General features: G+C 48.9%; 1 protein-coding gene across 2 annotated transcripts in view; it reads left to right on the top strand.

Annotated features, from left to right (window-relative positions):
- Positions 1-24,987, top strand: part of GRIN2C (glutamate ionotropic receptor NMDA type subunit 2C) — a 50,078-nt gene that overhangs the window by 13,378 nt on the left and 11,713 nt on the right. Inside the window, exons 2-7 of one of the 2 annotated variants that reach the window (XM_073310748.1) lie at positions 538-961; positions 9,636-10,228; positions 12,086-12,200; positions 14,225-14,436; positions 16,040-16,208; positions 20,103-20,313. In XM_073310748.1, the coding sequence (XP_073166849.1) occupies positions 554-961; positions 9,636-10,228; positions 12,086-12,200; positions 14,225-14,436; positions 16,040-16,208; positions 20,103-20,313 (1,708 nt within the window). In that variant the 5' untranslated portion in view covers positions 538-553. The remainder of the gene's footprint in view (positions 1-537; positions 962-9,635; positions 10,229-12,085; positions 12,201-14,224; positions 14,437-16,039; positions 16,209-20,102; positions 20,314-24,987) is intronic. The other variant, XM_073310749.1, reaches the window with a different exon arrangement.

The raw sequence follows: 24,987 nt of genomic DNA, 5'->3' as shown, positions 1-24,987 counted from the left end.
GGTAGCTGAGTCATCGTGCTAACCGGTGTATGCGGCATGGGTGGGGGATGAGGGGCTGGGGATCAAAGGGAGAAAAACGTAAGGTCAGCAGGCAGCGAGGTGCAGAGTAGGAGCTGTTGGAGAGAAGGGCAGGAGAGGCCTGCAGACCTGGAAATGGGGGATCACTGTGTGCCTAGCTTGTTTCATTCCCTGATTGTTCCTATGAAGAAGCAGCTGATAACAAGGTGTGCTGCTCTGGAGCCAGGGCTATATGGAGCTGTGGGGAGGAGAGCTGGCCTGCAGGAGTGGAGGTCACTCATGGAGCACAGGATCCCAGGTGCTAGCCGTGTTCCTCACCTTGTTGCCAGGGCTTCTGCTGGCTCTCTGATGGCAGGCCCCTCTCTCCCTGCTGCCAGGCTCTAAGCCCCTCTCCTGCTAATTTGTTCTTCTTTCTCCCTGCTCCCCTTCCCCCTCCCTCTCTGGGCCTCCCACCCCATCCGCACTCAGGTCTGTCTGTTGCCCATTCCCACCCTGGTTTCTGTTTGCTTTGGGTTGCAGGAACTCGGTAGTGGACATGGGCAGAGCTCTGACGCACACTCTGGTACTGTCCATGGTGCTGGGCTGTTCAGCTGTCATACTGGATCTCCTGCTGCCGGGCCCTGGGGAGCCAGTGGTAAATGTGGCCGTGGTGTTTGGGGGCTCCTCATACCCTCTCCACGTCCGCAGCCGGCTGACTCACCAGAGCTTCCTGGACCTGCCTCTGGAGATCCACCCGGTCACGGTGATTGTGAATGACACCAACCCCAGCACCCTCCTGACCCAGATCTGCAACATCCTCGCCAGCACCAAGATCCACGGCATCGTCTTTGAGGACAACATCGGCACAGAGGCTGTGGCACAGATTCTGGACTTCATATCTTCCCAGACCCAGGTCCCCATCATCAGTATCAGTGGGGGCTCTGCCGTGGTCCTGACCCCCAAGGTGAAATCTCTTCACTGGTTATTTCTGGAGATGGTGGATGGGAGGCAGGGGGGGAAATTAGGGAGACTCATGAAATCCTTTAAATATATAGGCCCAAATGCCCAGCTTGTGTAAATCAGCACAGCTCCATAGAAGTCAACCAATCTGTGTCAGTTGACATCGGCTGGGGATCTGGCCCCTAATGTGCATATGTAAATTTCCAATCATTTTATTTTCAGGGAGGAGCAAATCACTACAATGTTGTCTAAAGTGTCTGCAATGCTAAATAGGCAAGGAGCTGTATTCTTAACTATCTGGTGTTGTAGAACTCTGCCAGAGGATGTTGTGAAGGCCAAGACTATAATGTGGTTCAAAAAAGAACTAGATAAGTTCATGGAGGATATGTCTACCAATGGCTATTAGCCAGGATGGGCAGGGATGGTGTCCCTAGCCTCTGTTTGCCAGAAGCTGGGAAAGGGTGAGAGGGGATGGATCACTTGATGATGACCTGTTCTGTTCATTTCCTCTGGGGCACCTGGCACTGGCCACTGTCAGAAGACAGGATACTAGGCTAGATGGACCTTTGGTCTAGAATCATAGAATATCAGGGTTGGAAGGGACCTCAGGAGGTCATCTAGTCCAATCCCCTGCTCAAAAGCAGGACCCATCCCCAATTAAATCATCCCAGCCAGGGCTTTGTCAAGCCTGACCTTAAAAACTTCTAAGGAAGGAGATTCCACCACCTCCCTAGGCAACGCATTCCAGTGTTTCACCACCCTCCTAGTGAAAAAGTTTTTCCTAATATCCAACCTAAACCTCCCCCACTGCAACTTGAGACCATTACTCCTTGTCCTGTCCTCTTCCACCACTGAGAATAGTCTAGAACCATCCTCTCTGGAACCACCTCTCAGGTAGTTGAAAGCAGCTATCAAATCCCCCCTCATTCTTCTCTTCCGCAGACTAAACAATCCCAGTTCCCTCAGCCTCTCCTCATAAGTCATGTGTTCCAGACCCCTAATCATTTTTGTTGCCCTTCGCTGGACTCTTTCCAATTTATCCAGATCCTTCTTGTAGTGTGGGGCCCAAAACTGGACACAGCTCCAGATGAGGCCTCACCAATGTCGAATAGAGGGGGACGCTCACGTCCCTCGATCTGTTTGCTTTGCCCCTACTTATACATCCCAAAATGCCATTGGCCTTCTTGGCAACAAGGGCACACTGCTGACTCATATCCAGCTTCTCGTCCACTGTCACCCCTAGGTCCTTTTCCGCAGAACTGCTGCCTAGCCATTCGGTCCCTAGTCTGTAGCTGTGCATTGGGTTCTTCCGTCCTAAGTGCAGGACCCTGCACTTATCCTTATTGAACCTCATCAGATTTCTTTTGGCCCAATCCTCCAATTTGTCTAGGTCCCTCTGTATCCTATCCCTGCCCTCCAGCGTATCTACCACTCCTCCCAGTTTAGTATCATCCGCAAATTTGCTGAGAGTGCAATCCACACCATCCTCCAGATCATTTATGAAGATATTGAACAAAACCGGCCCCAGGACTGACCCCTGGGGCACTCCACTTGACACCGGCTGCCAACTAGACATGGAGCCATTGATCACTACCCGTTGAGCCCGACAATCTAGCCAACTTTCTACCCACCTTATAGTGCATTCATCCAGCCCATACTTCTTTAACTTGCTGACAAGAATACTGTGGGAGACTGTATCAAAAGCTTTGCTAAAGTCAAGATACAATACATCCACTGCTTTCCCTTCATCCACAGAACCAGTAATCTCATCATAGAAGGCGATTAGATTAGTCAGGCATGACCTTCCCTTGGTGAATCCATGCTGACTGTTCCTGATCACTTTCCTCTCATGTAAGTGCTTCAGGATTGATTCTTTGAGGACCTGCTCCATGATTTTTCCGGGGACTGAAGTGAGGCTGACTGGCCTGTAGTTCCCAGGATCCTCCTTCTTCTCTTTTTTAAAGATTGGCACTACATTAGCCTTTTTCCAGTCATCCGGGACTTCCCCCGTTCGCCACGAGTTTTCAACCCAATATGGCTGGTCTTATGTATTTTAAGACACAAGAAATGCAGACCAACGTTTGAATGCATGGGGAAGCAGGAGAGTGTCATGGTGATGGTAAGAGAAGATCTATTATTATTAATTATCAGTTTCTGGTAGCGCCCTCTATGAGCAAGGTGCTCTTCAAATATTCAAAAAGAATGGCTCCGGCTCCGATTAGCTCACAATCTAGGGCAGGGATCGGCAACGTTTGGCACACAGCTGGTCAGGGAAATCCGCTGGCCGGTCGGGATGGTTTGTTTACCTGCAGCGTCCGCAGTTTTGGCCAATCGCAGCTCCCACTGGCTGCGGTCCCTATTCCAGGCCAATGGGGGCTGCGGGAAGCGGTGTGGGCTGATGATGTGCTGGCTGCTGCTTCCCGCAGCCCCATTGGCCTGGAATGGTGAACCGCGGCCAGTGGGAGCTGCGATTGGCCAAACCTGTGGACACTGCAGGTAAACAAACCGTCCCAGCCCGCCAGCGGATTTCCCTGACGAGCCGCATGCCAAATGTTGCCGATCCCTGATCTAAGGCATAAGCATCTATGTCAAGTGCCACTGTTTAGTTAACTCTCACTGTCCACCCCTGCTCCTTTGAGTGCCACTTACCCTATGATAGCTGTGAACATCCCTGCTTTCCCATGTGTTTACATGGGAGCTCCATTCCCTGAGTCCAGCTCTGCATCTTCAAACTGAAACTCCTGCTGGGAAGTGACAGCTGTCCCTGGGACACTCCCCGCAATGGAGACTGTGAGGATGTTGGAGGGGTTTGTTAAACACGGTTCTGAGAACTCCTTCAGTGGCTGTGTATCTGGCTGCCTCTCGGAATGTAACTCTCGCAGCGCAGGCAAAGCAGGCCCAGCCAGGCAAGCTTGGAGCCTGGCGATAGTAGCAGATGAAACTCCTCTGACTCAAAGTGGGAAAGTCAGGGCCAACCCTACCCACACCGAGTGCGAGAAATGGTCACTGAGCCCCATGGAAGTGTCTCAGGATCAGGCCCTACAGTCCCTTCTTTCAGGTTATGTATAAGTAATGACACCCCCTTGGCCTGCCATGGGTGTCAACAGAGTTTTAATCTGGGAACTTCAGCACTAAAGCATGACTTTCCCTCACTTGAACTAACGGAGGAACTCAATTAGCTGGCAGCAGTAGTAGGCTGGTTTCCTCTCTGGGTGTGTTGTATCCTCTATGGGTACATCTAAACTGCAGCTGGGAGGTGTAATTCCCTGCTCGGGTAGAGGTATATATGCAATTTCTGATCGAGCTGCCTGAGCACGGTTGTGAGACCCTAGGCGTGTCCCCGGGTGACTGGCCTGAGCCACCACCGGTGGAGGTGTGGCCACACCGCTACTTTTAGCGTGGTAGCTTGATCAGAGCTTGTGTGTGTATGTCCACTCGACTGGGCGCTACAGTTCCAGCAGCAGTGTAGATGTACGCTATGTGGAGGGGGCCTAACAGGGATACACGCCATGTGTTGTGTGTGATTAGGGGAGCGTGCTAAGAAGGCAGAATTCATTGGAGGGGTGAGGAGAAGCGCTGGGAAGAGGGAACTGAGGGTCTGAGTGACACACAAGCTGGTAGGAGATGTGAAATGGAAGGTGCTGAGTAGAGCTGAGTGAAAACAAGGCCACCCCTTGACCCTGTTGGTGTATCTCTGCACCCTGGGGAGTGGGGGGAAGGCAGGACAGTCCCAGGCACTGGTCCCTGAAGCTCTCCTGCCAAGATCCTGGTCCTGCAAGTGCTGAGCACACACTGCTGACTCCAGTGGGAGTTAAAGGTGTCCAGCACCTCGCAGGATGTGGTCTTAAGTCACCACAGTCAACACAAAGGCTCCCAAGACTGATGGTGTCCCCGACAGGCCCATTGAGATTCAGCTCAGGCTGATGAGGATGGAATCCAGCCCCATGCTTCATGCCAGCAGCAGTTGTGTCTTAAATCACCAGCCCAAGCCACCTGAACATGCATTGCCTAGAAAGCTGCAGGGCGCTGCAATTTCTTACAGGTGGACTGCATACTGGGTAATTATTTTTAGTTTGTTTGCCCATAGCTGGGTGTCAGACGCTGTTACTGTCATCTGCTTGCAGAGAAATGTGTAAAGATTTCCTTGAGCCTAGTTCGCTGCAGATGCGATTGTGTTTGTTTGTGGAAGTTTGATGCCAGGTTCTCATGGGCAGTTTATGTAATCGGCAAATCTTTAAGATCCAATAAAAAATACAACCTCATCCCATCGAAGGGTTGGGGGAGGAGGAAGAGCTTGAGGAGACTGTTCCCAAATGCTTTTTTATGGGAAACACTGTACATTATGGGTGCCAGCCTGGCCTGCCCAGAGGCAATGCTTAAAAACGAGATCTTGAGCCCCTTCCCCAGACACAGTGAGCTTGAAGTTTGGTATTAACATGCCCAGCTCCATCTGGGAGAGACCTACAAGCCAATTCAGGAGAGGCAGCAATGAGCTGCCAGGACCCCTGACTGGAGGAAGTGGCACTATGATGCAGGGCTTTAAAAGCGGGGAATAGTTTGGGTTTTTGTTTTTTTTTTGGTGGGGGCGGGGGTTAGGGCACATAGGAAGAATGCCCCCCATGCAGTTTTTAGTGTGGGGAGATCACAACAATTTACCTTTGTTTTTATTTGGGACAAAAGACAACCCAGTCCAGTTCTCAGCACTGGTTCTGTTACTCTTGCAGCCAAGACATTAGGTGTTGCAAAAGGAGGGGCTTAGCTCTTCGGACAGGGATGTGTAGGTCCCCTAACGGGACCTTACTGACATTTGGTTTTAAGGAGCTGTACTGACAGAGTATGAATGGAGTCCCATCTAATCCTCTTCATCGTGGAGCTGATTTCCAAACCTTCCATGGCCCTGTTCCTGTACCTTATCTCTATCACCTCCCTCCCTCCGCTCTTCATAGCACCAGCCTCTCTGCTTCACTGCATGCAATCTGGCCGCTCCTGGTGCAATAGTCTCCTTCAAGGGTCCTTCCATGTCAAACAGCCTCTTTGCATCTCTCTGCCTCGTCTGAGCTTCAGCTGATTTCACAACTCCCTGCTGAAACCCCTTTCTCTGCCAGCTGCACCTCTGAGCCCCCCTCTGCTCGTGTTTATCCTACCCACGTAAGTCTGGAAGGTGTGTTGGGATGCAGTTTGTGTGAACGCCCTCTCTGTGCAAAACCAGGCCCTGATCCTACTAGCCCTCTGCGAGTGGACTTCTCTGTGACTTCAATAAGAGTTCTGTGCATGGAGAGTTTGCAGGATTTGCCCCCTAAAAATACATTGTATCAAGTGGGAAACACAGAACCCTGGAGCTGGGTCTTGATCTATTCTAACCCTTCACCTGTATTTTGGTTAGCAGTTTGGAATCTTTTTTGGGGCCTGATGTTCAAAAGGTCCTTAGCCTGTTTTCCACTTTCGTGGGTGCAGATTTGTGCCTGTAAATAACACGGCCTGGCATTTTGTACCTGGACCAAATGACACTGTTTGCATGTGTGGCTACCTGACTTGTGGGTGCCACCAGAAAGCTTTGTGTGTGTAACTCACCCCTGCAGTTAATTGTGGTGCAAATTTAGGCCCACAAAATCATCAACCATTGAGCTTGATAGGACTGCTAGAGTGTAAGGTACTACTCATGATTCAGGGTATCAGAATCAAGCTCCGAATGATTACAAATGGGCCCAGAGGGCTGCAGCACTTTCTCTGATTCTTCCCATCTCCTCGCAGTGGATTCTCTATATTTTACAGAGGGTTTAATTCTGGCAGCAGTGCTGGAGTTCACTCTTTTGCAGGGATGTCCTCCGTTTCCTTCTTGGAGCTGCATGTCTCTTGGTTGCTGTCAAGGTTCCTCCTGCACTCTGAACGCTAGGGCACAGATGTGGGGACCTGCATGAAAAACCTCCTAAGCTTCTCTTTACCAGCTTAGGTCAAAACTTCCCCAAGGTACAAAATATTCCACCCTTTGTCCTTGGATTGGCCGCTACCACCACCAAACAAATACTGGTTACTGGGGAAGAGCTGTTTGGACACGTCTTTCCCCCAAAAATACTTCCCTAAAACCTTGCACCCCACTTTCTGGACAAGGTTTGGTAAAAAGCCTCACCCATTTGCCTAGGTGACTACAGACCAGACCCTTGGATCTTAAGAACAATGAACAATCCTCCCAACACTTGCACCCCCCCCTTTCCTGGGAAATGTTGGATAAACCTTACCAATTTGCATAGGTAACCACAGACCCAAACCCTTGGATCTGAGAACAATGAAAAAGCATTCAGTTTTCTTACAAGAAGTCTTTTAATAGAAATAGAAGTAAATAGAAATAAAGAAATCCCCCCTGTAAAATCAGGATGGTAGATACCTTACAGGGTAATTAGATTCAAAACATAGAGAACCCCTCTAGGCAAAACCTTAAGTTACAAAAAAGATACACAGACAGAAATAGTTATTCTATTCAGCACAATTCTTTTCTCAGTCATTTAAAGAAATCATAATCTAACGCATACCTAGCTAGATTACTTACTAAAAGTTCTAAGACTCCATTCCTGGTCTATCCCTGGCAAAGCAGCATATAGACAGACAGACAGACCAGACCCTTTGTTTCTCTCTCTCCTCCCAGCTTTTGAAAGTATCTTGTCTCCTCATTGGTCATTTTGGTCAGGTGCCAGAGAGGTTACCTTTAGCTTCTTAACCCTTTACAGGTGAGAGGATTTTTTTCTCTGGCCAGGAGGGATTTTAAAGGGGTTTACCCTTCCCTTTATATTTATGACAGTTGCAAACTCCTCTACAACAGGCTTCTCAAATCTGGGGTAGTCTCCCCCAAGACAATGTATCTACCTGACAACTCTGATTATACCTGGGAATTAATCTCCAGGAGGACTGATTGATGTTTCCCTGTAAAAACAATTCAATGGAGATTATGGCAGTTTGCACCAAAAAATCCCCCTGCCTTCTCTGTGACCTTCAGTAAATTCCATTTTGTAAACCATTTAAGATGGAATCAGATCAATTAAGATTTGCTAATGAGTGGGACAGATGGTTGGGGTGGTGTGGGAGAGAGGGAGATAGCCAGTGCGATTCTTGAAAAGGCAAGGTGGGTATGGGGCATGTGTAAATGAAGTTTAACAGCATTAATTCACCAGGCAGGTTTTTTTTACTCAAATGTTTCATTTTTTCATAATCGTAAAGAAAAATGTTTGTCTCTTCTGAAGTTGCAGAAAAATTAAATTGAGGATGAATTTTGGTCAAAGGAAGAGTTAGTCATAGAAATTAGGAACAGAAAAGGCCTTTTAGGTAATCTAGCCCATCCCTCTCAGACAGGATAAAGTATCAGTGAACATATGATAAGGTTTCAGAGTAACAACCATGTTAGTCTGTATTTGCAAAAAGAAAAGGAGTACTTGTGGCACCTTAGAGACTAACCAACTTATTTGAGCATAAGCTTTTGTGAGCTACAGCTCACTTCATTGGATGCATACTGTGGAAAGTGTAGAAGATCTTTTTATACACACACAGCATGAAAAAATACCTCCCCCCACCCCACTGTCCTGCTGGTAATAGCTTATCTAAAGTGATCACTCTCCTTACAATGTGTATGATAATCAAGCTGGGCCATTTCCAGCACAAATCCAGGGTTTAACAAGAACGTCTGGGGGGGGAGGGGCGGTAGGAAAAAACAAGGGGAATCCTAAACTGGTTAATTTTATATATCCCAAGTGATGGAGTTTCCACCACCTCCTGGCACTGCTCAGATGATCTCTTCATACTGGCAAACTTGAAGGCCTATGGGATCATAAGTAAAAACGTAGGTTTTTGGAATGGGCAGTCTGGGAGATACAGAGCTGAAAATGGAAGGGCTCAGAATGTACAAAATGAGGAATGAAATATAACTGGGAATTGGAATTATGAAAGTTTGAGATCCCTGATCATGCTGTTGGATTGGGAAACAGATATTCAGCATCCAGAATCAGGAGGAGAGATGCGTGATAAGGCACGGAAGATATGATCTCAGGGAAAGGTATATAAGGACTGGGCTGAGCAGGTATGGGATAAGACTTAGACTATTGTTTGTAGGCCACCAGTGGTCTGTGGGGTCCTCCCTTGCTCAGCAGAGTGAAGCAATTTGAAGAGCCACTGGGATAAGAAATGGGGGAGGGGAAGAGAGGGGTGGGAGTGGGAAATACTTGAGTTGGAATAGCAGATAAAGGAAAAGAGTGTTTGATGCTGGACTGAAAATAGCAGCAATAATAATCCTCTGCATTTAGATGGCACTTTTACAAACATTAATTCATTCATCCTCTTAACAGCCCTGGAAGTTATGTAGCTGGTTTTTATCCCCATTTTACAGCATGGGGGTGGGGGAGAATTGAGACACAGCAGGGTGAAGTAGTTTGCCTGAGGTCACCCAATAAGCCAATGACAGGTGGGGACAGACCCAGTTTCCTGACTCTTAGCCCTGAACTGTGAGCACAAGACTGGGCAGTCTATCCATGCCAGTCATAGGGCTGGGAGCTGGGGTGCTGGATTGGTGGTGACCTCTTCAGCCTGTGAAGGTTTCTAAGAGAGGAAAGGGGAGAAGATTGGCACCCTGGGGCTCTTTGCACTTAACCAGTTGCTAATCCATTCTCCTCTCTATGGTGGGTGGCTTTCTCTTCCAGGAGCCCGACTCTGCCTTCCTGCAGCTGGGAGTCTCCATTGAGCAGCAGATCCAGGTGATCTTCAAAGTCCTGGAGGAATATGACTGGGGCTCCTTTGCGGTCATCACCAGCCTGTACCCAGGGTACAACATCTTCGTGGACGTTATCCGTTCCTTCACGGACGCCAGCTACTTTGGTTGGGAACTCCAGGACGTCCTGACCTTTGAGATGACCCAGGATGGGAGCAACTCCAAAACCCAGCGGCTGCTACGGCAGATTGATGCCCAGGTGATGATTGTGTACTGCTCGCGGGAGGAGGCTGTGTACCTCTTCCAGGTGGCGGAGCAGGCGGGCTTGGTCGGGCCCGGCTACATCTGGATTGTGCCAAGCCTGACGGTGGGGAACATGGAGATCCCACCTGCCTCTTTCCCCGTCGGCCTCATCAGCGTGGTGACCGAGAGCTGGAAGATGAGCCTGAGGCAGAAGGTTCAGGATGGCATGGCCATCATCGCCACGGGGGCTGAGAGCTACTTCAGGACCCACGGGTACCTCCCAGACGTGGGCAAGGACTGTAAGACGCCGCCTACCACCACCGCCAACAGAACTTTCTACAGGTCAGCCTGGAAAAGTTGCTCCTGGGTAGCCACCAGCAGTGCTGGGACTTAGCAACTTGCATAGTGGGGATCAGGAAAGAAGGGGATAAAGTTCTCAGAGAGGCCTGGAGGTATCCTCCCGTGGGCAGGGGTAGGTTGGCAGTATCCACTCAGAGAGCTACTGAACCCCACCAATTGGGGAAATGCTCACCCTGGACCTCCTGAAAGTGTGTGTGTGTGTGTGTGTGGGGATCCGTATCAGAGAGCGTGAGGGCCCAGTAAATTGATCAGCTTAACGATGCTAAGCTCCACCTCTTGGCTGGTAGAGGGGCGCTTCCTATTCAGCTCTGAGCTACCGGGACTGCCCTTTCCTGGGGGTGAGAGAACTCTACCTCCTTCACTTTTCCCCACACCCCTCATAGACCTACAGCAGGGAATGTGACCTTGCCCCGGGTCACTGACCAGGTCAGAGCCAGGAAGAAAACCCAGGTGTCCAGACTCCAAGGCCAGTGACTTGCCCATTGCGCCCCACTGCCAGATAGAGCCGAGCGAGATGGGTATAGAGGGAAAAGTCTCTCTTTTTCCCTTCCTCCAAGGGCTCGCTCAGGGCGAAAGCGGCAGCGTTCTGCACCACTGCCAACGTGGGGTGTGGCGCAAAGGAGTAGGGCGATAGAGGGAAAGCGCAGGACGCAGTGGGCACAAAGGGCCAGGGGAGGAGAGGGAGGGCCAGGCTACAAAGCCTGAAGGACTTGTCTCCGTGCAACGTTTTTTAATCCGAGTGTGACCCTTGGCTAATTGAGCAAGGGGCTCTGGCTCCGGGTTTGGTCAAACCCTGTGCTGCTTGGGTGATCCAGTCCCACAGAGTCACTGACTCGCCGGCGGGGGGCGGGAGCTGGGTAAAGGGAGGAAGGAAATGGAGGGGAGGGCACCTGTCTGAAGGAATGACACCGAGGGCGAGTGATACCAGTCACCAGGCTGCGCTTATGTGCTAGAGCTGAATATGCCCACACTCGGCTCGCACACGTGGGCATGGTGCCAAGCCAGTGACCTTGCTGCCGCTCCGTGCCCAATGCTCCCCTCCCCCACACGCCCTGTTAACTGATTTGGAATGTTCTGCCTGTTTAGCTCGTTAGCCTGTTGGCAGACCACACTCTTTGGGAAAATAAAGGGGGGGGGTTTAAGATCCTGGGATGTCAGCTACGTTTCGTGTGTCTCTAAATTGCTGGAGCGCCGTCTGGCTTTGCCTCTGCCTCCCTCTGGTTCCTGGACTGAGGGAGCGGGGGCGCTAATTTGTTGTTCGGTCATGTAATGTACTGCCAATATCTTGGGACTGTGGTGATAGGCTTGGTGTAAACGGGTAAGTCAGGTGGAGCTCTTCCTGATCTCCTGCCATCCCAATCCATGCAGACTCCTTGCCTTAGTTTCCCTGCAGGTTGCTTTTGTCTGGGAAGCCTTGTTGCACCCTACCCATGGGACTTATAACTGTGGCCCATACTGAGGAAAGGATAACAAAGCTCCACCCTTGTATAGTGCTTTCCGGCCCTAGATCTCAGAGCATGCTGCCAAGTTAGGGGATTGTTATGCCTCTTTGACAGGTGAGGAAACTGAGGCAGGCAGTGGTGAAGTGACTCTCCCAAGGTGGCTCAGCTAGTCAATGGCAGAGCCAGGCATAGAACCCAGATTTCCTCAGCCTAGACCTGATAGAACAGGCTGCCAGATGATCCTAGGGGCAATGATTGGGAGAGAGGCCAGGCTGGAATCTGGACTCTGAGTTAGCCCGTGTTGGTGATGGCGTCTGTGGGAGGGAGAGAGGTTGCTAGCCCTGTTTGGGAAGCTCCTACCTTTCTGGGCCGCAGTGCTTCTTGTTTTCCCCCACAGGCACCTGCTGAATGTGACGTGGGAGCACAGGGACTTCTCCTTCAATGAAGCTGGTTACTTGGTGAGGCCAACCATGGTGGTGATCTCACTGAACCGGCATCGGCTCTGGGAGATGGTAAGGGCTGCTTTCCCCTTCAGCACCCACAGTCGTCTCCCTCTCTTTTAAGGCATGGCCACTCAGGAACACTTCCCCCTGCAAAGCACAGCATCCACTGGGCGCTATAGGTTAAAACCAACACGGGAAGGGGTGGGTGAGAGAAGAGGCTGCTGTCCAGAGAGAACATCCTACTAAAGAGTTACGTAGGAACTGCCACGCTCTGCTGCTCCGTCTGCTCCAGACTCTTTACGACTCCTGAGCCCTCCTCATGTCATGTCTCGGGGCAGGGTTCCTCTGCCTCCCTGGATGCCTTTGAGGAGCAGCGGGAGCTGTCCAGGGTTCTGTGCTTCATGTCTCCCTCTGGATCCCTGATTTTATCCCTGGTGCCTTCACTCCCATCCCTGTTTTTCATTAATCCTGTGGATTTAGTTCATGTCTGGGTCCTGTGGCTCCTCCCCTTACAGTGGGGGCAGGGGGGCTTTAGTAATGGGCAGGCTCATACCCGCCCATCCCCAGTGCCTCAGTAGCTCCAAACTCTCTACCCAATGGCTTCTCTCCCTCGAGGTTCCAGATCCACTAATACCTGTGACAAGCTCCCCCCCATTTGCAACCAATCCAAACACCTTCATTAGGCACCCACAGTGCCCTTACCACCCCCATCCCCATGAGCATCTATATGCACTTCTTAGGATCCCCCCACCATGTGCTCTGGAGATTGCCACAAACTAGCCACCAAGCTCCTTTGGAGGTCCCGTGTTCTCCTGCTCCTCCGCTTGGAGGCTTCCATGTGCTTTTACTTCTCCCACAGACTCTCGGTTGGCTCCTACGCCACCTTGACCACCCCTTTAGAGACTCCCCATACTCCTGTTAGATAACCCTCTCTATTTTCTCTGTTGAGCCCCCTTGTGCTCCTCCTCCTTACACAGGCTCTATCTCTATAACTACTCCCAGTTATGCTTCTGCAGCCTGAGATCCCCATTTTTTGGTTGCTCCCATTAAATACCACTGATGACTCCCCTTATAGGCCTCCCAGACCCACCCTGAGTCCTCCTGCTGCTATTTGAAGTTTTATTTCACACCAGCTGGAATACTGGGGGATTCTCGCTCTGAACTGCAGTGTTTACAATCAGGCTAGCATTTGATGTGATTAGTATTGAGAGTTCTGTTCCCAGCATTCAGGGGTTGGGAGCGCTGGAGTGTGTTTGCACCTGGGTCTGATATTCTTTTAGACAGGCTGCTTTCTTCTGAGAGGGTGAAAAGCACCAAGGTAGGAAGCAGCCTTCAGGCAAACCAGACGACAGCCCAAGGGGGCATGGTGAGCTCTCAGGGAATGATCAGGGTCAGAGCTGAAAGTGGAGCAACTTAAGAATACCGAGATGCTGCAGTAAGTGGCGTTAGTGATTTAGGAGGGAGTGCTCTTCCCTCTGAGCCAGTATGGTTTTGGGCCGGGAACATGCTGTCTTTGGCATGAGCTGTGTAACAAAGGACCACTAGTGATCACTAAAGATCTCACACATCTTTATGCAAGAGCCGGGGAATTAACTTAGAGATGCTGACCGAATGTAGTTAGTTACATTCAGCCTTCTTAAAGTAAAGTTGCAGGATAACTGGATGTGGTGTTTCCCTCCCTTCCTGTTAGTGTTGCTGCATGCTGCAACCCACCCCTGAGGTGGTGAGTGAAGCCACTGACTGGTTTGTAATAGCGGATCGATCCAAGGGGGTCTGCATCTGCTCACAGGCAGAGGGAGAGGCAAAATGGGTTATCTGTTACGTGCTGTTTGCCTATCAGGGCTCTACTGTCCATCCAGGGCCAGGCTTCCCCGATATCCAGACCCACCAGTAACTTTCTTGACGTGCTGTCTCTTCCTCTAGTTGAACAGCAGTGTTGCAAAGGTGGTGATTGTGGGAAGCAAAGGACATGCATTGATGGCACCCCCTGCTCCCCTCCCCCGCCCCCGGAATAACCTCGCGTGCACCACTGCCAGGCAGTCGCAGGCATTTCCCTTGTGTGGACAGTAACACTGTTCTCCAATCTTGGGCAGGTGGGGAAATGGGAGAAGGGGATCATCCACATGAAGTACCCAGTGTGGCCTCGCTATGGCTCCTTCCTGCAGCCCGTGTCGGACAATCGCCACCTCACCGTGGCCACCCTCGAAGAGAGGCCCTTTGTGATTGTGGAGAACACAGACCCGGCCTCTGGTGTCTGTGTGCGCAACACCGTCCCCTGCCGGAAGCAAACCAACTACACCGACAGGTAAGCAGGCAGGCAGATGGGCTGCTGGAGGTGCCATGCTGCAGCCCTCATCTTCAGCTGCCCCAGGTGTGCTGGAGCAGGGTTAGACATGCATGTGCTCTGCTTCTCATAAGGTCGGTAGAAGGGAGCGTCAGGTGTTCCAAGCCCTGCTCAAGCAAGGAGCAGAACTGGGCAGGCTGCAACCTCAGTATAAAATGGTGTTTTCTGCTCGGGCAGTGCTTTCTGAGTGTTTGCAAACAGGAATGTGGCTGGTGTGGATTTAATGTGGTGCCAGGATTCGGTACAGGAATTTTAGGCAGGATTTCTTATCTGTAATAGCTCTGACTTCAGGCCTGATGCTCACAGCTGGGAGATGCTGCGTAGAACTGGGCTGCAGGCCAGTCCTGATTGTCAGAGCTGGGAGCCTCTGGCTCATGCTAGACTTTGTTCCAGGGGCTGTGTTGGAACTAGACTCTGGGGCATCAGTTCAGTGTCTATAAATGCTGTGTTTTCCCACCAGACTGGCTGCTGCCCTGGCCCATCAGTTACAGTTCCAGGGCTGTGTGTGTGGACAGCCAGCCTGTCGATCCAGAGCTGTAGCCCAGACTCCCCTGAGACAGCCTTCTGAAAAGGTGGCCGTGGAGATTGGCCTGGAAAGTGCCCCCGGAGGGACGCAGCCAGGCAGGCCTGTGCATGCTCATTAATTATTTGCCTATGGCTGACCTCTGCAGCTCTCTGATCAAGGTTGTGTCAGCCAGCCTGTTGGAGCACTTCTCTCACTTCCCAGCTGGAGCAGCCCCTCCTGTTGCCCTGCCATTTCCACAGTTCCCTCTCTCTCCCTCCTTCCTCAAGTGGAAGGAGACACCCTCCTCCCATTGGGAATTGGAGTGGCTATTCTGCAGCTATGCTTCCCCACACAAGGGATCACAGATGTTACTCAGCAGCTTCCCTCACCCCCATGTGGAGAGACATGTGCTCCTTTCCCAGGGGAGCAACTGGTATTCTGCAGCTACCGTCTTAGGCCTGTGTGGAGTTATTCTTTCAGCTGACTGGCATGGCCACCTCTTTCCTTGTAATTTGGACTTGCTTTGTGGTCCTGATTCCTCACTGCCTAACTGTACATTGGGTCTAACTCCCCAACACCCTACCCCTTGTGCAGTCACATGCAGCAGTGTAAAGTTGAGTCTAGAGTGGGTGTAAAATGCTACCAACTCAGACCAGACCAGTAGCATATTGCACTTACTTGGCATCAGTTTTAACCTCTACATGATGGGCAGGGCAGCAGAGAATCAAGCTGCTTATGTTGGCATTTTGCTCTTGTGAAAAGTGCATTTGAAACCCCATGGCTGGTGGCATGTGAGGGGAGAATTCTGGCATGGTAGCATTTTACACTCACTTTGCATGGATGTGAATGACTACCCAACATGCAGGGCTCAGCAACCCTAGTGCTGCTTCCTGAGCACTCTGTGGACTAGTCAGGCCCTGCATTTGCCTATAGTGGTATATCAGCATTGCTGCATGAGGTGGCATAGGTGGTGAAATGGCCCTGGCATTACCGTGGAAATCCTCTGAAGGAAGTGACCGGTGTCTGTGTTGGTTTTTATTTTTAATGTCCTGGTTTCAGTGGGGATGGACCTGTGGACCCCTACACCAAACTCTGCTGCAAGGGCTTCTGCATCGACATCCTGAAGAAGCTGGCCAAGGCAGTGAAGTTCTCCTATGATCTCTACCTGGTAACCAATGGAAAACATGGGAAGATAGTGCGTGGCATCTGGAATGGCATGATTGGCGAGGTAGGGGGACAGATGTGACCCTTTCCCACAATGCACCTTTCCTCAAGGAGGGCCATGCCTGTAATCAGTTCACCAAAATGCTTAAAGGCATGATCTGAACTGGGATTCTCCCATTTGAGTTGGGTCAGAATTTCAGTGTTTGGACTCAGTTTCTAATCCTTGGCTATGCTTGGTTAGGGCATAATGTGACATGGATGATGCCTATAGTAAAGGCAGCCTAACATTTTGCATTATAAGACCCTGTTTTCAGTTGTTTATAACTCTTTTTTCCAAACTTTAACCATGTGGGCTGAAATTTGGGTGTCTGCCTTATGCTGAATGTTTTTGGGGAAATTTTCGCGAAAATGGTTGAGATGTTTCAGAGATTAGGGAAAAGGACATTGTTTTGTCCAAGTTAAAAAATCATACAATCATTGAGGTGCTATTGCCTGTGTGCTTTGGAGCAAGACACTTGCTCTAGCATCAGGCATATGCCTTGAGTTCACATAAAAATGAACCCAAATTGGTCCAGGTTATCAACCTCCAAAAAAAATCTCAGTTAGCACATGCTCACGAGAGACCTATCCCTTTGGCAGCTAAATTCTCCAAAGATTCCATCTGTACTGAGCATGCTCCAACCTGGGGCTCCATTTCCTGCAATTGCTCCTCCCATCTGCCAGAGGCCGCTGTGGTGCCAAGCACAGGAAGTGAGAGTAAGGAGACTCTCTGCATGTGCTTTCAGTGCTCCCCTGGTGGTGCCCCAGCGTGGGGGAGGATGTACCTGAAGGGAATGCAGAGGGGTGGGGGGACAATGGAGGAGTAGGATCAGAGGAGGGGTAGGAGCCAGGGTAATATGGGGTGGGGGACAGGAGTCAGTGTAGGGGGATGGGTAGCAGCATGGGATGGGGGCAGGCAATGTGGGGGTGCAGGAGGTTGGATAGGAGAAGAGTGGGAGGGAAACAGGAGGCAGGCTGTGTAGTGAATGAGGTTGTCAGTAGAACCTCTGCTGTGTTTGTTGCAGACATTGGAAGGTGTGTAGTGAATGAGGCAGGGAATTGAAGGAAGAGAAAGGCTGGTCTCATGGTTAAAGAAGTTGAATACTGCTGGCTGGAGAACTGGATTCTCTTCCTGCCTCTCTGATGCTGGGCAAGCCACTGAAACCAAAATGTTCATAGTTGGTCATTGTATGTTCATGATTTTCTGGGTGCCTGGCAGGCCACCTAGAAGCAGATTTGCCCAAGTGCTGAGTAATCACAACTGCAGCTGAAATAGATTGAAGCTGTTCTGTGAATATACAAATTGCTGTAAAAATGCTGAGCATTTCACTGACTGAGGCAGGAGTTCTGTGGGAAAATAGGATATGATCACATAATCAAGCACAGTATCATAATGCATATGCAAGAGGGGGCTAAATTAAGGTTGCACAGGTAACCTTAACTGTGGCATTTCCTAACTGTTAAGTGCTTGATTTTGCAACCTTAACTTACTTAAACATAGTATGTGTGTGTACTATTTACATTTATTGGGCCAGATTCCCTGGTATGCTTGAGCTGTTTTGCATTGATCCAGCAAGGCCAAGCAGTTGTAAACCTGGCTAAAATAGATTTAAGCTGATATGTGTCACTGAAGCAGCACCAAGCAGCCAGAGCATGCTGGTGCATATGGCCTGTCTTTTTTCTGGTGCAGTGAGAAAGCAGGAGGAGCTCTGAGGTGGTGGTCAGTAAATTGAGGCTGACTAATTGCATAGCTTTGCAGCCATGAGTCGCTAATGTTGTGCTCTTATTAATTTTCAGAGCAGTGTTATTTTCATGTATTTTTGTTTATTTTATTGGACATTTTTGCATTACCAGGAAATAAGCTCCCTTTCTCCCAGAAAGGTGTTATTTGAAAAAGCTGTTTGGGAAAATTTTTGTCTAAATAGTTTTGTTGGAAAATGCTGTTTTTAGAAGATGGAAATTTTTTGCAAAATCATGTCAGCTTCCATGAATAATGTTTAGGAAAAATTTCTAAATGTTATGTCAAAGCTAAAATTGCATTTCAAAATGTATTTTGTTTGCTTGTTTTTCCATTTCTTTCATTATTTTGACACTGTCAGGACATGTCAGGCATAGTAGTGCATAATATGACATGTCCCGACATAAGGTCAAAATAATAAAAGTAATGGAAAAGCGCAAACAAAATAAATGTCGAAAATGTAATACAAAATGATGGGGTCTAAATTAAGTGTTGCCACTCAAAGAGATCTTAAGTCATTGTGGATAGTTCTATGAAAACATCTGCTCAATGTGCAATGGCAGTCAAAAAACCTAACAATGTTAGGAACTATTAAGGGATAGAAAATAAGACACAAATATCATAATGCCACTATATAAATCCTGGGTACACCCACACCTTGAATACCGTATGCAGTTCCGGTTGCACCATCTCAAAAAGATATATTAGAATTGGAACATGATTAAGGGTGTGGAACAGCTTCCATCTGGGGAGAGATTAAAAACACTGGGACTGCTCAGCTTAGAAAAGAGACGGGTAAGGGGGGATATGATAGAGGGCTATAAAATCATGACTGGGGTGGAGAAAGTGAATAGGGAAGTGTTGTTGTTTCCTTGTTCACATAACACAAGAACCAGGGGTCACCCAATGAAATTAATAGTCAGTAGGCTTAAAACAAACATAGGAAGTACTACTTCACACAACGCCCCATCAACCTGTGAACTCATTGCCAGGGGATATTGTGAAGGCCAAAAATATAACTGGGTTAAAAAAAGAATTAGATAAATTCATGGAGGATAGGTCCATCCAATGGCTATTAGACCAGATGGTCAGGGATGCAATCCCATACTCTGGGTGTCCCTAAACTTCTGACTCCCAAAAGCTGGGACTGGACAACTGGGGATGGATCACTCGATAATTGCCATGTCCTGTTCATTCCCTCTGAAGCATCTGGCACCAGCCACTGTCAGAAGACAAGATAATGGGTTAGATGGACCATTGATCTGACCCAGCATGGCCATTCTTATGTTCTTAATTTTAGTTTTCAAGCAAAAATTCAAAATTTCTGCTTCCTGGGAAGTTTCAAAAATATTTAGTCATTATGATTTGGAACAAATTAATTTTTTTAAATGTTTGAGATTGCAAAACAGAAATTCTGATTTTTGACCAGCTCTAGTAATTTACCTGGGGCCAGAGGTCACTATGTACATTCAGTGCAGACTTTGACTGCAGTGGACCAGGGCTGGGCCCGGTGTGTAGCAAGGCAGGAATCCAGTGACTGGGAAGGAAGGAAGGAAGGAAGGAGGTAGTTGGGGAGTGTGAGTCTGACCTAGAGGCCAAGGACCTGAGTCTATTACTCCATTTCTGTACTAAGGGCTGGGGAGGGGCAAAGGTAGCTTGTGCAGGGGTCTTGCTGGCCTGTGGTACCACTGGCTGCTCTAACTCTTATGCTGTGCTTCCCCTTGGGACTCCTGGCAGCCGAGGATAGCTGTCATGCAGTGCGCTATAGCCATGCCCCCAATCTGTCCCCTGTGTCTGGGAATGGTTGCAAGGCTGGCCTAGGGCCTTTATTCCAGTTCTGCAACAGCCTGTGGGGGCTGTATCCATCTACTTTGTGTTGCCAGAATGGAGTCAAAGGGCTGTGGGGGTCACTGAGCATCAGGCCCTGAGCTTCTTAGGGGAGAACCAATCGGGAAGGGAGGTGTCTTTCCTGTGCAGCCTGTGACTGAAGCTGGGACAGGGAAAGGGGGAGTGGGTCACCTTGGGGCCAGTCTCTCTGCCACTCAGCCAGCAAGGGGAGGTGGGATCAGACTGAGAATGATGGTTAGCCATGATGGGATTGGGTCCCCTGTGAATTGCTGGTGTGTGGGTTTGCTCGCATAGCTCCAGACTCACCTGGCTGCCTCCTTTGTCATCCTCCAGGTGTACTACCAGCGAGCAGACATGGCCATAGGGTCCCTCACCATCAACGAGGAGCGGTCTGAGATTGTGGACTTCTCTGTGCCCTTCGTGGAGACGGGCATTAGTGTCATGGTGGCTAGAAGCAATGGGACAGTCTCGCCTTCTGCCTTCCTAGGTGAGCAGAGCCAGCCTGGTGCCGGGGTGGATGCTTGTTCTATGCGTGGAGCTGCGGGTGAGCATGGTGCATTCGAGGAGGGGAAAAGCATAGAGTGAAAATGGAGGGTTAAGGCAGGCCCGGCTCTGGAGTCTGGGGTGAATCTCAGTGTGTCTGGGCTTGGTGACGCCATGGGGCGTCTGGACTCCGCTCTGTGTAAATGTGGTGGCTGTGGGCCATTTTGATACCAAGGAATGTGCCTGTCATGTGGATTCAGGTGGTGAGGAGTACTCAGAAGCAAGGCTAAGCCAGAGAGGTGCTTGATTTCTCTGGGATGGGACTTACTGCTGATGCCAACAAAGGGTTGATATTCCTGTCTGGGCTCAACTCCCCTCCCCGTCATGTTGGGGTATTTCCAATCTAACCTGTCTCTTGCTAGGTAAGGAGATTGGGGGCATTCTGGACTTGTGGATTCTATTCCTGGCTATGCCACAGACTTGCTGTGTGATCTTGGGCAAGTTACTCAATCTCTCTGCCTTGGTTTCCCCATTTGTAAAATGACTATAATAGCACCAACCCCACAGGAGTCTGGGGAGGCTGAACTTATTGTCTGATGAAGCACTTGGGGTTCCTCTGATGAAAGGTGCTATAAAAGTGCAAAGAACTGTCCTAACTATCCATGCATAGGAATAGCTTCCCAAACTTTTTTTTGGTGGCTGAGCTCCTTGACAGCTGTGAAGTTCATCTGGCATCCTGTGATTTTGATAGGACATTGGCTATCTTGCATTTTCTATGTAGGATCAGCAATGAAAGAGTTAACTTATCAGATGCAATTCATTTCATCTTGGCAAAGCCAAGAGTGTCCTCTGCATACAAAGTCACTGCTTGGCCATGCATTGATTGAGAGCATCGCTTTCAGTCAGGGTCAACGTACACGCTCAGATTCCACTCCAGATTCTGACGGGTTGTGCTCATTTCCTGTATCGCATGGGCCTTCTTCTCCGTGTCCCTCTAGGCTCCCCCTGGAACCTAGGGGAGACTGTCTGGAGTTTAATATTGGTGTTATAGCCTGTGTTACAGGGTCTTGTAGATGGGACACTGATCGTAAGAACAGGAAACTTTGAAGTCCAATGAACCAGTGATTAAAATGGAGCAGGGTAGTTTAAGGGCTAAACTACTATAGAGACTTTTACCATTGGCCAGATCAGTGGAAGTCCAAGCCCATCACTGCTGATGGTTTTTCAATGGCCTTTGTGAAATGAATTGGTGAGTCTCAGACAAGTTCCCAGGGTACAAGGGTCCATGTCACAAAAGTCACCTCCACAAATTGGCACTGATCAGTCTCCCTGCTGGTGGTGTCATTATAGCCTAAGGTCTGGACAGGCCCCAAGACTGAATTCCTCTCTTGCTCTAAGCAAGTGGCGGAGGTTGTATTCAATAGTTATTTTATTAAACTGAATCAGGGACTTGTTAGGTGGAGGCCAGGCTGAGCATGTTCTTAGGGAGGGTCATTCCACAAATCCAGTTCTTGCCTCTTCTGCACTTGAATTTTGTAATTATGGTGTGTGTGTAAAAATACAAACAAAAAAACCCACTAAGATGATTTTAATGTGCTTTCTAGAAAAATAACCTGTAAATTTAAATAAGACAAAAGTTTGTGTGTGTGGATGGATGTTTAATGCTGTATGTGAGTGTATGTGAATTTGATTAGCAATACATGTTGCATGTTTGTGTTTACATGAGGATGAGTGTGTTTGCAGTGCATGTTGTGTGAGTCTGTCTCTATATGTGCATGTATCTGCGAATGTGTTTCACACACATTCACATGTGGATAACTGGCTAGACAGCAGTACTGCAGAAAGGGGTCTAGGGGTTATAGTGACTCACAAATGGACTGAGAGTCAACAGTGTGATGCAGCTGGAAAAAGGCAAATGTCATTCTGGTGTGTATTACCGGGAGTGCTGTACGAAAGACGTGGGACGTAATAGTTCTGTTATACTCGGCACTGGTGAGGCCTCAGCTGGAGTACTGTGTCCAGTCTTGAGCACCACACTTTAAGAAAGATGCGAACAAACTGGATTCCAGAGAAGAGCAACAAGAATGATAAAAGTTGTGAAAAAAACATGACATATTAGGAAAGGTTGAAAACATACCTAATTCTTAGTCTTGAGAAGAGAAGGCAGAGTGGGGACCTGATAATAGTCTTCAAATATGTTAAGGGATGTTATAAATGCATCCGATGAAGTGAGCTGTAGCTCATGAAAGCTTATGCTCAAATAAATTGGTTAGTCTCTAAGGTGCCACAAGTACTCCTTTTCTTTTTATAAAGAGGACAGTGATCAATTTTTTTCTCCAAGTCCTCTGAGGGCAGGTCAAGAAGTAATAGGCTTAGTTTGCAGCAAGGGAGATTTAAGTTGGATATTAGCAAAATCTTTCTAACTATAAGAATAGTTAATACTGGAACAGGTTACCTAGGTATGTTGTCATTGGAGGTTTTTAAGAACCGGTTAGACAAACACCTGTCAGCAATGGTCTAGATTTACTTAATCCTGCCTCAGCATAGGTGGTTTGTGTAGATGACCTCTGGAGGTCCCTTCCAGCCCTACATTTCTATGATTCTGTGTCTGTGTTTGTGTTCAGTACGTGTATGTGACATGCGGATAAGTGCGTGTTGAATGCATGTGCGAGTTTGGCTGTGTGTGTGTGTGTGTGTGTTTAAAAGTGTTTGTGAATAAGTGTGTGTAACTAGATGTTGCTACATGTATGGGTACATATGTGGTGGTGTATCTGAGTGTGTATGACAAAGAACTCATGTTTTCATGTGGCTGAGGGTATATTTGCTTTGTGTGTGTACATATGCACCTTTTGTATGTGAGTACCTGCTGTTAGGAAAGTGCGTGTGTGAACATGTGGATTGTTAGCTGCATGTGTGAACTGTTCCATATGTATGTTTGTTTGTATGTAGAAGCTTGCGTGTGTGTGTGTACAGAATACATCTACGAAAGCGCATGTGTAGCACAATGTGTGCGAGCAGCCTGCTTATATGTTTGTGCATATGTCCTTGTTCTGTATGTTTGCACACACACATTGGCATAAGCTTGTATATGTTTTGAAGGCCTCTTTAAACTGTGCACTGTCAAGTCAAAGACACGCTGCTGCCAGAGGCTATGAGTGTCTCCTCCTCCCCAGAGCTTCCTGTCTCCTGTGCCGTGGGATTGCAGGAGAAATGTACAGGCTCCCCGGCACTGCATAGTAGAGTGTATCTGCTACAGAGGGAGCCAATGTCACCACCTTCACTGGAGGACAGATAGCTCAGTGTCAGGACACTGGGGTGAGCTTATGGAGTCAGAGAAGCAACAAGCCACTGTGGCTCGCCCCCCTTCAGAGAAGTGTTGCTGTTCCCTAACTCCCCCAACTCCAGCCGAGTAGCCCTCTCTGATTTCAGTTACTTGAAGAATCAGGCCCCTGGACTTTAACTCTCTGCAGTTTTCAGATCTGGGCCTTCTCTTCCTACTGCACAGTCATCTCCGCAGAAAATGTGTGTAGGAGAGCTAAGCCCAGGGGAAGCCAGGGTCAAAGGTTCCTCCTTCCACCCTCCCCACCCTCTCGCTTGCCCAGCTCCCTCCACATGCTAATGAAATGCATCTGATGCCATCAGATAAAGGTTTTCTCCTCCCTGACAGGGAAGGACACACTGACAAATGGGCCTTTTCTGCTGTATTTTGAGGGCCTGAATTAATCCCATCCTTCAGCCTGCCCTTTAATGACAGAGCTCTATCATTCTGGGTGTTTGCTGCTGTCACCCAGCAACTGCCACTGTCTCTTCCACTTGGTCTCTCTCTGCCTTGAGTGCCTCTTTCTGTTCACACCTCTTCCTGCCTTCTTGATGTCTTTGTCTCTCTGTCCCTCTCTTAGTGTCTCCTCTTAGATTCATACATATTAAGGTCAGAAGGGACCATTATGATCATCTAGTCTGACCTCCTGCACAACGCAGGCCACAGAATCTCACCCACCCTCTCCTGCGAAAAACCTCACCTATGTCTGAGCTATTGAAGTCGTCAGATCGTGGTTTAAAGACTTCAAGGAGCAAAGAATCCTCCAGCAAGTGACCTGTGCCCCATGCTACACAGGAAGGCGAAAAACCTCCAGGGCCTCTTCCAATCTGCCCTGGAGGAAAATTCCTTCCCGACCCCAAATATGGCCATCAGCTAAACCCTGAGCATATGGGCAAGATTCACCAGCCAGATACCAGCAAAGAATTCTCTGTAGTAACTCAGATCCCACCCCATCTAACATCCCATCACAGGCCATTGGGCCTATTTACCATGAATATTTAAAGATCAATTAATTGTGTCTTCTTTTGTGTCTGCCTTGTTCTTTCTCCACATCCCGTTCTCTCCCTCTCTCTGTTCCTTTTTGCCTCTCCCTCTCTCATAGAATATCAGGGTTGGAAGGGACCTCAGGAGGTCATCTAGTCCAACCCCCTGCTCAAAGCAGGACCAATCCCCAACTAAATCATCCCAGCCAGGGCTTTGTCAAGCCTGACCTTAAAAATTTCTAACGAAGGAGATTTCACCACCTCCTTAGGTAACGCATATCTCTATATATCTCTGCCCTGGCTCAGTAAATTTAATAAGGTATCTGATGTATTTTGCCCCTTTTTCTGTTGGTGAATTTTTCAGCCACGAGATTGCTGATTTGTCTGGAAGTCTTTCCTGAACAATTTCTGCAAATAATCATTCTCAATCTGC

Source organism: Lepidochelys kempii, chromosome 14, assembly GCF_965140265.1.
Source record: "Lepidochelys kempii isolate rLepKem1 chromosome 14, rLepKem1.hap2, whole genome shotgun sequence".
Classification (NCBI taxonomy): Eukaryota; Metazoa; Chordata; order Testudines; family Cheloniidae; genus Lepidochelys; species Lepidochelys kempii.
The sequence above is the reverse complement of the archived record's forward strand: the minus strand, read 5'-3'. Positions and strand labels throughout refer to the sequence as shown.